The 16,320-nt window shown below is 32.3% G+C and overlaps 1 protein-coding gene across 19 annotated transcripts in view; it reads left to right on the top strand.

Annotated features, from left to right (window-relative positions):
• The window catches only part of LOC129946217 (RNA binding protein fox-1 homolog 2-like), a 453,881-nt gene that overhangs the window by 366,013 nt on the left and 71,548 nt on the right, over positions 1-16,320 (top strand). For all 19 annotated transcript variants that reach the window (XM_056056318.1, XM_056056321.1, XM_056056331.1 and 16 more), the window contains 2 exons: positions 5,475-6,287; positions 6,807-6,860. In XM_056056318.1, coding sequence (XP_055912293.1) covers positions 5,475-6,287; positions 6,807-6,860 — 867 coding nt within the window. The remainder of the gene's footprint in view (positions 1-5,474; positions 6,288-6,806; positions 6,861-16,320) is intronic.

The raw sequence follows: 16,320 nt of genomic DNA, 5'->3' as shown, positions 1-16,320 counted from the left end.
GCATAATTCCTTAATTTATATAGCCTTAAATTAGAACCTAATTTTTTTAATTTCTTATTGTCTGAGAATTGTTTAACATTTCTAAAATGAATTCTTAAAATATATAAAACTCATAACTTTTCTCCTTATTTTGTACTGAGTTAAATTTTAACAATTAAATTATATTACTAACCAACAGTTTTAATAACGATATGGTGCTTTGGTAAATTAAACATTCCAATATTTTACCAAGACTACACTCTGGACTCACTGTAGTTTTAAAAGGACCAATAAGATTTTATTTAACCTTTTCAGTTCAAATATTTAATCTAATAGAATTCAACAAAAACCACAAACTCTCGTCGTAAGATAAGTCAGCTCCAAAATTCCTCTATGCTCGTATACCCTTTCCAAAGGATGTTTCCTTAGAGAAAATATTCAAGTTCAAACAAAGAGAAGCATCATTTGGGAAATTTTCATCCCACTATAAGACTGAGACTGACTGAAACTGGAACTGTTCTGGGAATGGGAGTATAAGCTGAAAGTATACTTATCGCAAATTAGAATATCCATTAACACCGACTTCTCTATACAAAACAGAATTCCTTTTCCCACTCCTTGATTCTTCTGAGGAAAGGAAAAAAGAAAAGAAAACTCCAGGATCTCACAAAACAAAAAGTATCCTTCTTTATTTCCATTCAAGTCGTGATGGTGAGGTGAGGCGGAAAAAAACCCAGATGAAGAAAAGAAGAAAAACGAGAAAGAACAAAACAAAATAAAATAAAATATAAAACATACATTCAATTCATTTTACACACTTTCATTCGACTGAATACGAACAAAACTCATGTCACAGCATCACAGCAAGGATCTGGGTTTCGAATCCCTTTCCCAAACCAAACTCTCTTGATTCGACTCGACGATGACGACGACCCGACCCAACTCTATACGACCTCCATCTCTAAACCACAAGAACTTATAATGATATGCTAACATTTGAGTTCGAGCATTTTAATTAAACTGAAACAATGTTGCTTCAGCAGGAGCAGAATCAGAAACAGCATCGTTGCGTTAGCGTTGCCGTTGCCGTTGGTGGGAAGGCGGTGGCGTTTCTATTGTTCGACTCTTGAAACGAGGGATGACAGAAGCTTTGATGGTATTGTGTGTGTGTGTTTTTTTTTGTGTATAGAACGCTGATGATAGAAATGACGTTTTGACGAGGGCTTCAGCTTCGACTCCGGATTCAGATTGTGCTATCGACCGTATCCCTATGGGTATACGAATATACCAACCCCTATCAAGGGAGAACATCAAGAGCTTTTTCCGCACATAAAATAAAGTCCTTTTTTGGTTTTATGTGTTCGGCTCGTATTATTTTTCTAATATCAACGTCGAGTGTGTGCGAGTTGAGTTCTGTAGACATTTACATTGGTGTGTATAACTTTTGTGAGTACAATACACACGCAGTACAGTTGCAGTCAAAGAAATAGCACCACAGAAAACATCATCAACTTTATGAAGAGAGAGAACTGAGTTGGTACCTTGATGCATCCTTTTAAATCAATTAGCGTTTTTAAGCCTCTCAATTCAATACATTTCTTGAGATATGCAAATTCTAAATTAGTCCATGAACCATTTTCACCATACAACACTAAACGTTTATTTCATAAATACTTTTAATTGTTAAAAATATTTGAGTGCTAATTTTTTGACCACAACTGTGTACATTTTCCCTTTATTTAAGTACATTTCGAATTGTTGACGGTGGGTTTGTGAATCATAGAATATTCTCTTTCTCACTTTCTCAGGATGATGGTACGATTTAGGGATATTCTATGATCTGACAATATCTAGGAATAATTGTTCTCATACTTCTAGTATTTTTGATGGATAGATGATAGAAAGTTCTCAGAACAGAAAATTGCACTTTAATACGAGGTTAAGTCATAAGGATTCAACTTTCAGCTTGTCATTCTAAAAGATTTTATACACATTGATAGTTATTTCACGAAAAGATGATGATGAAAAATATGCTGAAAAAGATGTGAAATACAAAGAATGACTCTTTTTGTCACAGTGCCAAAAACTACAAACTTGTCTGCTAAGAATAAAATCTAGGGTGTTAGGATTTTGAAGGATTAAGCATAGTGGAACAATTTTCAATTCACCAGCAGTTGAAACAATTTAGCATTTAATTGCTAAAAATAAGATATGTGTGTTTTAACTTGATAATAAAATGGTTTTGAATAGATTTTCCAGTCGTGGTATATTTTGTCAAAAGTTAAAGAAATAAAATTTGAAGGAAAGGTTAAATAAGGAGATTGCTCATTATATTTTCAGCAATGGAGAAATAAAGCATTAAGGTCGTTTCTGACATTCTATCCGGAAAGATTGTAATTTTTGAAAATTACTGGGCTCTGTCACTGACTCCGTTTTAAAAGATTTATAGTACGAATGACAAAGCCAGCTTTCACATCTTCTGTCAAAACTTCGAAGCTAAAGTTGCCACATTTCACGAAGTCAACATTTTGATTTCCAAGTACGAATTTTCGCAATAGGACCTGTGACTAACTTTAGGACATTCTTATATTTGAGGGTGATTTAATGTCGTGAAGGTTCTGTCTTCATAGCAGAATTTAATTCGTAAACTAATATTTAACCACTTTCGCCGTGAGGCAATAATACATTGACCAGCTTTGTTGTTGAAGCTCCATCCTATAGCACTGTTAAATCCGAATACTTAGAACAACCTTTACCTGGAGATAAAAGCCACCATCAATATTCGACAGATGACATGAACACTTATATGGGAAAAGGAATGTTCACCTTTGAATCCACGTGCTTTACCACTAACTTTAAAAATGTTAGAAAATGCTCAAAAAATTAAGTGGTATTGGTTCCAAATCCAGGTCCAATATCGACATATCTGTTGAATGATAGAATCATAGCCTGAAATAAAAAAAAAATCGAATTTTTCAAAATGAGCAAAATCCATTTTATTTGTTCGTGCTCGAAGAACTTGCAATCAAATTGCTGCTTCGTTGCCAAAAACTACACATGTGGTCACCATACGCCTTGAAAATGGTAAAAAAGTCAATTCGGAATACTCAAAAAGCATGTTTTTCCGCCAAAAATCTTTGGAATTCTGTTGACAATCATTCTTTGTCATTAAAAGCCCTATTAATTTAAACAGATAATTTTTTTTAAGATTCAAAGTATTAAAAGCATCAAAAATCAATTTCGTAAACAAGGTTTTTCTACGTCTAAAGAAGCTAAAATCATATTTATAAATCTCTCAGATTATCGTCCAAGGTTTCCAAAATTATTGAAAACGCATGAAAAATTGATAGATATTGATAGCCCTTTCGAAATTCGTTGAAAACAATAAAACCTTTTAAAGTTAAGTGTTCTTATGTTATAATTTTTAGACCAAAATTATAAAGAGACAACTTTGTTAGAACTTTAAAACGAAGAAATGAGTCTGTATGTTGTGTGTAGGTTTTTACTGCTTCAGATTTAATTTAAGCCATGGTTATGTTTAACTCCATTTTAAACTCGCCCTAAAGGACAAAAGTTACGATTCAATAACTTTTGATAATTTGTTGCTTCTCAAACTTTCAATGTTTCAAACCTCCAATCCGAATTTTTTTTGTCTAAGATAGATGCTAGAATTTATTTGTTCGATATCTTCTGTTTCTGAAAATACAATTAATCTTCAATTATTATCTTAAACTTCATCGGAGAAAATCACATAAGTATATATAATACTTTCCTGAAGAATGAATCAATATTAATTGATATTCTTATTAACTTTAGAAGAAATGCATTTTTGCTTAATACAATTTTGAAAATTATCGAAAATAAAATTTCCCTTGGGACTTGACATTTGTCCCGTCTTTTAAATCGTAAATTTTCCATCGGAATATTTCTTTTCTTGAACTTTGAGAACACTAATGATGATCAAAAGTTTACCTCTGAATTATTAGTATTGAAGTATAGTAGTCTGAAGACCACAAAACAAATGATGGTGTGCCACAGGGCTCTGTCCTGTATCCGACACTCTTTCTCATTTTAATTAATGATCTCCTGTCTTTTGTCTAAAAGTTATAATCCACTTACCTACCTCGCTGGCGATAATACCCTCAGATTTTCAACTTCGTCCTTAGATTCATAAACCGGCTCTTAGGATGTTAAGTATAGAGATTCGTTCTTAAGCCGTACTACAGGAATGTGAAGAACTTTGTCACACTCTGTGTAATTTCTCAGTCCACCGATGTAAGCCGAAATTTATTTTCATAAGGCTCACACTGTATTTTGACAGAAAAATCTCTAGAGAAATTCACGATAGACCTCAATGTAAAATATATTCCAATTAATTTATAGAAATCCGTATTAAGTTCTTAAAGGATTTCGTAGCACTCATTTTATTAGATTAAATTTGAGCTGAATTGTAAGCATTTCCAAATTGCATCGGTGGGAAACATTCTGAGGTAAATTTTACTTTATAAACATCTTAAAGTCTTAACAACATTTTAATGAAATTGTGGAAATTGTGGGAACATCTGTCACACCCTAACACTTTATCATATGAAACAGCTTGTAGTCGAAAAGGTCCTTATGAAATATTATATGCGTAGTGTGCTATAAGAAGAAATTAATTGCACCTCATTTGAGTTATACGAAGGAAACTATACTTGGCTTCTACAATAATTCTGCATGCGAAAGGCTTTTATCACCAAAGTCACATTCAGGATGTGCTAATAAATCCCCTTCTTTTAGTCGCTGTTGCTTATTAATTTATCAGAGGGTTCAAGGTATTAAATCTTGGGAGGATAATTTTATGCATGCAAAATGTGTTTCCTTATTATTTTAATGACCCAAAAGTGCAACATTTGGTAACTTTCCCTAGGAATTCAAATCACAGAACATACCTCCGTAGAAACAAGAGAAAAAGAATCTTTGCTCGATGGAAAATGAAAATGTTTAAAAAATAATTAAATAAAGTTTATGGTTTTCTCATTTAAATTTATCAAAGAACAATTATTAATTTATTAATTTGTTGTTATTATTTTTGTTTTGCTACTCGAATGTGTAGAGTTAAAATATACTTTTTGTGACATGTGACCTTTTTACCCTAAATATCAGAAATATTAAAAAAAATGATTGATAATTTTGTGGTGACTGGAATTTTAAAAATATGTAATTTTTAAGGATTTTGTATTGTATTTTATTTTTTGAATCGCATGTATTTTCTAGAATTATCATATTCCTGAGGAATTTTGTAATCTTAAGGCATTGATAAATTATACTATTTGGTTTTTTGTTGTTTGTTGTTCACATTTTCACTTATATGGTGTGTTTTTTTATAATTTTCCAGCAGTGGGAATGTTACGCTTAAAAATCCTTGCCCCAAATAAAATTATTCCTTTCCCAAGAATTGATTATTTTATAAAATTGTTTTTAAATTATTTTATTTTTAATTTTTCTTTCTACAGTCATCAGTATTGATCAAAACCGAACCAGAACTTAATGCTGGACAAAATAGCACCGCAGGCTCGGCTGGCGGTGGTGGCGGAGGAGGTGGATCAACACCAATTAGCATATCAGCAGCCGCAGCAGCAGCTACAACGTCATCGGTAGGAAGTACAAGTCTTGTAACCGGCATCACTCTTGGTGTAAATGCGGCGATTTCCAGTGCAAATAATACATCTTCGGCGGGAGGCGGAGCCACACCCACCACAAATGGAATAGTCACAAGCGCAGCCGGAGGCCTGCTCGACATGAACAGTGCAAATCAGTCAGCTGTTACCACACAGATGATCCTCAACAACACAAACGCCGCCGCTGCTGCCATGGCCGCTGCGGTCGCTTCACAGAGCAGCATCAGCAATATGTCAACAGTCACAACAAGCTCCCAACAGATGGCGCCATCCGTGGTCGCCAGCGGGATGGGCGGCGGCGTTGGCACCGTCCCCGGAAGCTCCGCTACCACATCGTCAGGACTCGATACTGCCACAATTGTGTCATCCATTGTCAGTGGTCTTCCATCCAGTTTGCAGGCAAACATTGCCGCCGCCGGCCCAACTGCCGTATCGTCCAGTACCGTAGCATCACAAACAACATCACAGGTTATAGCGTGCTTAAATGCGGCCGCCAGTGGAATCATGACCTCCGCTGTCCAGACACAACCCGCCGCATCCTTGGCCTCAGCTCTAGTCCCCATCGATCACAAGAGTCAGCCAAAGAGACTGCATGTCTCGAATATTCCATTCAGATTTCGTGATCCCGATCTAAGGGCAATGTTTGGGGTAAGTTTCATCCGCCATTTCAAATCTCTAAACCAAAAAATTTGCGACCTATACGCATTCTCAACAAATATAGTTGCTAAATTAGAGTCAGTACATTTCTAGAGTTACAAATGTTTTTTCTTTAGGACTTTTGAATGTTTTGTTGCATTCGGAGTTGAATTTTTGAAAACATTTTATTTAAAAAAAATTGTTCATTTAGTAACAAGTGATAAAACATAGTTTTGTTTTAATTTTTTTTTTTCTTTAATTTATTTACTCTTGATCTTGATTGTATACCAATTTGTTTTTAATATATATTTTTTTTTTCTTTTTATTGATCGTTCCTCCCTCAACTGAAATAATTCAATTCGAATTAAAAAAATATCAAAAAATCAAAAAAAACAAAAAAAACAAAACCAACCCCTTGATTTGTGGTCGTTTTGCATCCGTTTACACATCCAAATCAAAAAATAAAAATATAAAATTAAAAATCCCTCAATACAAAACCGAAATGCGTCCAAAAACCAAAAATATAATTAGCAATTTGGAACAATACTTGATGTAGAAATTATATTCAATGAGCGTGGCAGCAAGGTATGTATTTGTTTCTATTAAATGTTGTGTTTTCTTTTTAATAAAACGATTATATAAATCCTATTTTTTTTAATTGAATTTTAAAAACCTTACCTTTTAAGAAAAATATGTATTTTATTAGTCTGTCTGTCCGTTTGAAACAAATGTTAACAAATTATGCCAGGGATGTTAAATTTAATTACGTTTTTGAAAAAAAGTCTAAAAATTTAACAGACATATAGTTTTCCTTTTTGATTCTCAAATTTTTATAATCAGGAAACATTTTGTATAAAAAAAATTAATTTGTTAATTAAGTATTTTTAAAAAGTTATTTACTTGAGTCAAAAAAAGAAGTTTTACTTATCTGTTATCAGAGTTCCAGTTTTGAACAACATAAAATAAATTTTAAAATGGCAGAATTTATTTATATTTATGTTAAGTCTTATTTTGTATTTATAATAAAATAGAATTTTGCTTAAAAACAATTTTCGACGAAAAACAAAAAGGTTTACAAAGTATTTTATTTAAATGCAGGTATTTTATTAATTTGATTAAATTTCATTTGTTTATATTTTATTTTTATTTATTCATAATATTTTTCTTTAATTTTTTATTTTTAACTTTTAAAATGAGAAATTTCCTTAATATTGTTTTTTTTTTATTGTTTTTTATTTGTATCTTTTAAAATAATACATTTTTTTATATAAATTTGTAATTTTATTGTAATTTTGTTAGTAGAAGTTTTATTTGTTTTGTATTTGTTTCTGTAAGGAATGTTTTATTTTATTTAAATTTTGTGTTTGATTTATATTTTTTATTGTTTGTATAGTATTTTTGTTGTATTTTATGTATTAAGAACACAATACGTTATGAAATGTTAAACTTAAAATAAGAATATAGGAATTATTATCACATTTAGAAAACTACTAGAAATAAGAAATACTGGCTTACTTTTTGTATAAATTGTTTATTTAAAGTATTAAGAAGAAAAACTAACTTTTCTTGATCCTAAATGAATCTTCGATGAATGATTTGCGCTGAATACTATGTGTACAATTTGGAATTTTATAGTATGAGAAAAATAATTCAATGAAATATCTAGTTTTTTAGCGTTTCTCAAAAATATTTTGCTGAATATACGTGTTATTTTTTTGCTAAATGCTTGAATATACTTAAGCAATAAGCTTACATTGTAAAATATGCAGGTAAACAAATCTCTGACTTGAATACAATACTTTAATGTCTTTGGCCTTTTACACTGAATTGTTCGTTTCTTAAACACATCAAACCCTATTTGAAATATATTTTGCATAAATTGAATGTTTATCTTAAAAATAAAAGTATTTTAACTGCATTCTAGAATATTTGTAAGCAACTGACCCACACTGCAAGAAATAGGTAAAAAAACCATTTCTTGGAGTAAATAGAATTGCTGAATAGTTTAAGCGCTTTCCGCTGAATAATTTGTTCGACATGCTTGGATTATATTTGCCCATTGCATTATGAGAAAGAATCATTATAAATACACTTTAAAAAATCATAAAACCATATCTTCCAAATATATTGCTGAATATAAAATGTTAACACTTAAAGAATGTTTGCTGAATGGTTGCAAATTTTAAAGTTAGGTACCCACCTGCAAGAAATAGGCAAACAAAAAACAATTTTATGGCGTTAAAAATATTCCCGATATGTTTGAGCGCTTTCCCCCAAATAGTTTGTTAAATATATTCGGATTTTGTAAGCATGATTACAGCACTAGAAAGAATTACTCAGAGGAACCAGTGTACTTCGAAAAGATATAATAACCAATTCCTTAGCGAAACTAGTGTAATTTGAAAAGACATCAAATCTAATATCGTATATGCTATATTTTACAAATAATGAGTTTAAATTTTAAATGAGTTAAAAGCACTTAAACATTTGCTGAATGATGAAAATGTTATAATTAGAACAAATTTGTCGGCAATGAACTTAAATTATAAGAAATAAGCAATATCGCTTGTTTAAAAGCACTGCTGAATAGGCTTTTTACTATCTGCTGAATAGTTTGTTCAATATTATCAGATGTTGTAAGCACTGTTGCAGTATTGTGAGCAATTATGATCATGAGAATTTATACTAAAACTCAATTGAAAACAAATACAATTTTGCTGAATGAAGAAGAATTCAGAACAAATTTGTAAGCAATATACTAACATAACAATAAATAAGCAGTTGAAAAACTGCTGACAGCGAAATCATTGATCAATTTCAGAATGATTAAAAATCACTCAGTTAAACCAGTACTTTAAATATTTTGTATTTGGATTTTTGAAATACAGCAAACTCTATCCGTAATATATTTAAAGCAATGGATTTTAATTCGTAAGAATAAGCCGGATAAGAGCTTCCCGCTGGATATCTTATTGAACAACTTTAAATTTTGGATTTTAATGTCAAAAATCAATTAAAAAGTTGCTGAATGCCGAAAAATCAAAATACATTTATAAGCAATATGCTTAAATTGAAATTGTTATAAGCATTTGAACAATTCTTGACATGAAAAGTATTGCTGAATAGTTTATTAAACAACTTTAGCATCTTCTGATTATAAAAAAATGGTTCGAATTCGTGTCATTTGATATAATTAAAGGTATAATTCCAGAATTCAAAATATATTCACAGTGTTTCTCATCGATTTGAATGACATTGAGAACCTTGTTATGTGGGACTATTCCCAGATTACAAAACTGTCAATTCAATTAAGCTTCAATTTAAAGTTCTGTTCTTCTTGCATAGAAATATCGTATAATAAGCAAGTAAGATTTTAGGACTTTGAACTTTGTGAATCAAATAATTGTGAGGATTCTTACAGAACAGATGTTTCTTTTTCACATCAAACAGAAAGTAGAAAGTTTAATCCTACAGCATTTATAAAATTCTCCCATCGTCCTTTATTTTGCATGAAACAAAATTAAATCTTGTTTTGTAGTTAAATGAACCAAAAGTTTTCTAAAATCATGATTTTATTTTACGAAAATGATTCCCACGCAACATTAATATGGTATTCCTAAGTTACATTTAAACTCCATTAAAGGACCCCCCATTCCCCATTTTTGTATCTCTTTCTTTGTAAATTTTCCAAAGTTAGTAGTTACCTACCTCCATGGCTCTTTCTTAGCTTAAAATCTCTTTCAAATGCACCGCATCCTCACCCTCGTCCTCGTCCTTTTCTTATGACTTCTGATTTTGTGACAAAACTGTGGAAGGACACGATATTCTTGGCCCTCTTTTATATGATTATAATCATTTTCTTTTCTATTTTGGCAATGGAGGAACAAATAAAAAAAGGAAGAAGAAAACTTTTTCACTCTCGTCGAAAGTTAATATTTTCTTTAAAGGAAAAACCTCAAATCAAATAAAACCACTCGTTCACATCTGTTCTGGTTTATTTTTCTGATAAGCAGAGGAATTTTCATTCCTTTTAGGTACATTCAGGACGTTTTTTTTTCTTAAGAAGACGATAAGTCCGGTATGGACAACCTCAATGATCATCCGAGCACATCTTGAAACGATGAAGACGAAGACGACCAGGACCAAACTAAAGTCACTTTTGTTTCGATAAAGTAGAAGTTTCAACTTAAAGTTTCCATCAGAATGCTTTATAGTTTCTCTCAAGACGACACACTATACTGGTTGTGTCCCTGCTTTGGCCTTAGCCTGGCCCTTAGGTCGACGTGAAGCAATTTTCAAATTTTCAGAGTGTCTAATAAGTTAAAACTTGAAACTTTTTTACTCTGTCGAAGAATGGCGCGAGGAGTGTAAAAGTGCAAAAGAGAGTGCTTTTTTAATTTTGCAATTAAATTTTGTGCCAAAAAGGAAAAGCGTGTATATATAAAGCAAGTATAGGCATTGCTGCTTTTGCTTCTGCGACACACTGAACTAAGACGATAGGGAATAAAACAACGACCTAAAGCCCAAAACAGCAACACCAGCAGTAGAAGCAGTAGAAACACCGAGAAGCACACTAATTCCATTTGCTATACTTTCTCATGCTGGGGAATATCAAAATGAAGATAAAGACTTTTGCCTTGCTAGAATAATGTCGGAAGAAAATATTCATTTACGATGATTTTTCATTTTTATTATAATGCAAAAGGAAAAGACTTGATGGTGATGAGTTGCAAACAGGGCCGCTACAAACCTTCAGTGTGTGCTAAATGTCATTTTAAAGTCTTCGACGTTATAAAATTAGTCAAATTTTTCAATTTCTTGACCAAGAGAACTCGTTTTCACTTAAAAATCAAAAAATACTTGTCACTTTTGATACTAAGCTTTTGCTGAATACCAGAAAAGTACAAACTAAATTGTAAGCAATTAACTAACATTGTAAGAAATACACATTCAAACAATTTCAGAAGTGAGAAGTTTTGCTGAATACTTTGCGCTGAATAGTTGCTTAAAAAAATTCAGTTTTTTGTAAGCAAAACTGCAATGTGAGTGAATGTCTACGCTAAATTTTACATTTGTAAAGTGAATAATAGCTAAGTATTCTTAGATTTGTTTCCAGCTAAAAACAGGCGAAAAAGTCAAAGTTTTGACATTAAAAGTTTTTTGAGTACTAACACATTTAAAGAAAACTCCAAGCAATTTTCGCACATATTAAAAAAAAAAAAGGTCAATTTAATAAATCCTAAAGTGAATAGTGTTGCTGAATTGCATTACGACTAAAAAGTTTACAATTAATTTTCAAATTTTGTAAGCACTACTGCAGATAAGGAATTATCATTTAAGGCTTTAATTGTTGTAAGCTAAAATTTAAATACATTGAAGATATTAAGCTAGGAAAATCAGCTGAAAGTTGAAAAAAAAGAACTACATGCTGCAAAAGTTGCAACATATTTGTAAGCAATGAACAATTCCCGACGTTAATAGAGTTGCTGAAAATCACTTTCTGCTTGAGACTCTGCATTTTATTTCCAATTTGAAAAAGCACCCCTCAGGCATCAGTATTTTTATTCAAAATAAAAGAATTTCTGTGATTTTTGACTCTCATATTTAGCTGCATACTCAAAAAACAACCAGAGAATTGTTAGCAATAGACACACATTACAAAAAATAAACAGGCGAACAATTTCTAAAGTGGAAAAACATTGCTGAATAATGCTCACTTAGTGCTGACGCTTTAAGTTTGCTGAATACTCAAAAAACGACAAGAGAATTGTAAGCAACGGGCACACATTAAAAAAAATAAACAGGCGAACAATTCCTGTTGTGAGAAACATTGCTGAATAATGTCTTTGAATACGGTCTTTGCAAAAAATATTCAGATTCAGCATCATTCCAGTATGACTAAAAATCTCTTTATGCACGACTTCAAAGGACATTCTAGTATTTGAAAGAACCTTAAATTGTTTTGCCCTAAATTTCCTCAACCGCCCCTGGCTACTAACTCTACACCAACTGGATGGAAGTTCGGTCGTAAAATTTTATTAAACTATTAACATTTTAGATGATATTTTGCGTGTGCTCTTTGGGTGGCTCGCTCTGTCTCTGCTGGATGAGTATCTATATAAATGTGCGTTGGTGTTTTGGGAGTTAATAAAATTAGGGATAAAAGCAAGTAAAAGGATGCTTTATAATTACCACTTCCTTAAACCGAATATATACACTGAACTTTGTACTGGAATGTGAGTCGGTTTATTGTATACAAAACGTTTTCCATGTCCAATACTGAACAAACATAACTGATATAACGATGCGGTGGATGATGCAGTTCACTTTTTGTGGGATATTCTCCTACTGGCCAATTGTTGCAAGTTATCATAATATTCCCCTGTAGCTCTCCATTGTTATAAATGAACTGCTTTGGAAAATGCATGATAACATCGAAAATGTTTTTGAAATTGCATTCAATAGTATTGCTTAATGGAAATCAAGGATCAAGGTCCTGGAGCATAGATAATTCACTGAAAATTTGCCACTATCGGAATTTAATTTGTTTATTGAAGTGAACTTGATTTCTGAGTTTTTGTTAGGATACTGAAAAGTGCAATTTCAAAAATCAAGAAAAAGATGTTCATTAAAATATCTCAAACAACCTTTATGGGATGTCTAGCCAAAGCTTAGCTCCGTGCATCTGCATCTAATTTAATTTAATATTCATTTTAAGGATAGATATACCCATACCTACTTTAATTTCATAAACAATTGAAATTAATGCAGTTCGTGACTGGTATCATCGCTCCGGGTGATTATAAATCTTGAGACTCCTACTTCAAAGCTATATCCATACCATACCCCTCCTACCTTTCTAAATAAACTCAAAAAATTAATAGTCTTATGTCAGTATTTGTTTGTGTATCGTCTGAACTTAGTATATCCTTTTTTCACAAAAACCCTTTCTATTCATTTATTTTAGCGTATATCCTCATAATAAAATTCATAGAAGAAGAAGAACTTAAACAAAAAAGGAAGCAAAAATCTCTTTTTCTCCTTGTTTCGTTTCGAAAATGCAACTTTCTGTCATGTGCATGTGCCCATGCATTTCAAATTACACATTTCCTTCTTAACATCAATGTCAGGAAGCAACAACACGAACTCAGCTCAGTACAGTACAACCAACTAACCCAACCCCACAGAAAAAGAGAATCCTTATGAATATTCAATTGCTTGGTAGAGGTATAAAAAGGAAGAGGATTCAGAAAGTTCACATCAGACATTTATGTGCATATATATACAGAAAACAGGATATATACTCCATACACCTCCTTTAAGCTCCCTGTCAAGCATTTCATTCTGCTGATACTCCTGCTGTTGATGCTCCTATGGTATAGTGCTTCTGCTCCTGATCCTTCTTCGACTTCTGTAACAACACAAAACAGAACACCACTCGATGTTGATAATCTCTACATATAAAGTTTATGTTTTATGTGGCCTCTTCTCATATTGGGGTCGTGTCTCGCAGCCATCTTCAAACCAAACTATTGTGCCTGTTTTTACAGACTTCAGGTCGATTGTCCTTCTTGTTCCACATTACACATTTCTCTGTCTCTTGAATTCAGAACATTCCTAGATCCTAGATCAAAAGCAGAGTGCGATATTGTTTTGTCTTCGTCCTGTCCTGTTTCCAATTTACCTTTTTGGTGAACTTTTAAGGACATTAAGTAAAATTAAATTGTCCACCTCAACTTTACTACCAGAAAGTATGTATAACAAAATGTGAAAGGACCTTTCTCTCTCTTATTATCTATTCCTTTTTCCACATGATTACCCAGTCTCCTGGGAATTGAGTCAGTTAAAGTAACAAACAAAATATCCGTCTGTTTTTCTCTTTTTGTTAATTCAAAAACCAACCAGAGTTCTTATCTCCAAAAGGACATACATCAAGTTCTTGGGTTTATGTGAATGCACTTAATCATCTAAGCTCGCATCCTGCAAACGACAACTGAAAAAGATGTAAAAAAAAGAGATACAAACAAAAAGGATATAAAACAAAAACCCAAAATGTTTTGTTCTTTATGCATACTGCATGTGTTTTATCCACTTGCCGTATAATCTCTCACATAAAGATACAAAAATAAAACAAATATGGTACCTAAAAGGAGCAAAGGACCAAAAAAAAACACATTCTAGGAGTTAGGAGGACTATCCTAGTGTTCTATGTAGGATACGGGATGCAAATAAAATTGCGACAAAAACGACAAAATTCTCAACCAAAAAAATAAAAGCACAAATAAATTCAAATAAAAGAAAAAGGAGAAGTTGAAAAAATACAGAGGGTTGTTATGGGAATTAAGAAGGACACGAAAATTTGCTAACAAATCTTAATCTCCTCCAACAACAACAACAATGACAATCAAACCTTGCAAAACTAAAACTATGTGCGCAAGGAGCCAGACTGCCGCAAAAAACTTTAGACATATCCTCCTCCGGCAAAAACAGCAGCATCAGAACAAAATGGCGAATAACAACAAAATTTACAAAAATACAATTTTTTAAGTATCGAAGTTTTGTATGTTCGTCGTCGTCGTTTTTGGTCGGTCTAAGTTGAGAAATATGTCGACGACCGACGATACGACATAAAGATAAACTCGTATAAGAAAAAATCGTCCTTTTTATCCTAGTTTTCCTTTTTTGTGAGCTGTTTTTTGAAGATTAATTTGTAGAGTTATCCTTAAAGGATAAAAGGATGTTGTTTACGTTGATACACACGTATCTCTATCCAAAACCAAGGGAACTATTGGGAATGATTTGCGTTTCCTAGTTATGTCTTCTACTGTGTTTTGTTCTTAGTTTTTAAATGTCGGTATTAATTTTGTTTTTTATTTTTGTTTCTTATTGAGACAATTTTTGATTTTTGTTCTTAGGATATCGATGGTTAACAAGGGTTGTGGTAGTAAGAGCTTGAAAATGTTTAATTTAAAGTTGAATACTCCCGCGACAACAACATCGGAAGCAAATTCTTAAAAATCTGACAAACATGGACGAATCTTCAAGATTTGTTTAAAGCTTTCTTGCCACCTTTATTTGTTAAGCCAATCTCCAACATATTTTTAAAAAGCCAACAAATTATTGGTTCTAGGTATACGTATAAGACCAAGGCGTAGCTTTTTCCTACTTTTAGTTATTCCTCTACTAAGAATACTACAAAAATCTTGGAGCTTATTAATTGTTTAAGAAATGACGAATTCCAAAAAAAAATTATATTAGCCAGAATTTCTGTCAATTCCTCGCAACAAAATTGGACCAAAAACTTCTGGGAACACATCTTATTTACAAATAGAACTGATTTTCAATACCTCCAGCCCTTTTTCAAAACCCAATCTCCATCTTGTTTCGCACGATGTTTTTTTAGCAGTCATTGTAAGCCTATTTTTCATTTTTTTTCCTGACGTGCTGTTTCACTATTTCAAAAGGCGTTTCTTACAAATGTTTGCCTTCATTTCTATACTTACTGCCTGGCGTCTAACCTTAATGAGCTAATGCTACTTTCGAAGGGTATTGGATCTTAATAATTCGATCCTTGAAAGCCACATCTCCGAACAGTATGTAATAGATGAGGTAGGCTGACAAAAAAATAAACATTGAATATTCTTTAAGTTTTTAACAAAGCTTTAACCTCAATCCGTACCCGTGGCATGATGGTTAGTGCGTTGGACTGTCATGCAAGGGGTCTTGGGTTCAATCCCTGCCTGTGCCACCTTAATTTAAAAAAAAAAATAATTTTCACGGGTACTGCCTCTTGCGAGGAATTGACAATTCCTTCAAGAGTAATTATTGTCTTGAAAAAGTGCTTTCTCAAATTAGCCGTTCGGATTCGGCCTAAAATTGTAGGTCCCTTCGATTCATGACAACTGTACTCGCACACAGGAATGGTTGAGAGTTGTAAGTCACTAGGCCCTGGTTCACAACGGACTGTTGCGCCACCCAATTTATTTTTTTAGCCCACCTCCAATACCAGACATTATCAATAGTTTTCCAATAAGAGATTTCATTT

This window comes from Eupeodes corollae, chromosome 2, assembly GCF_945859685.1.
Source record: "Eupeodes corollae chromosome 2, idEupCoro1.1, whole genome shotgun sequence".
Classification (NCBI taxonomy): domain Eukaryota; kingdom Metazoa; phylum Arthropoda; class Insecta; order Diptera; family Syrphidae; genus Eupeodes; species Eupeodes corollae.
This window is presented reverse-complemented; position numbering and strand designations above follow the sequence as displayed.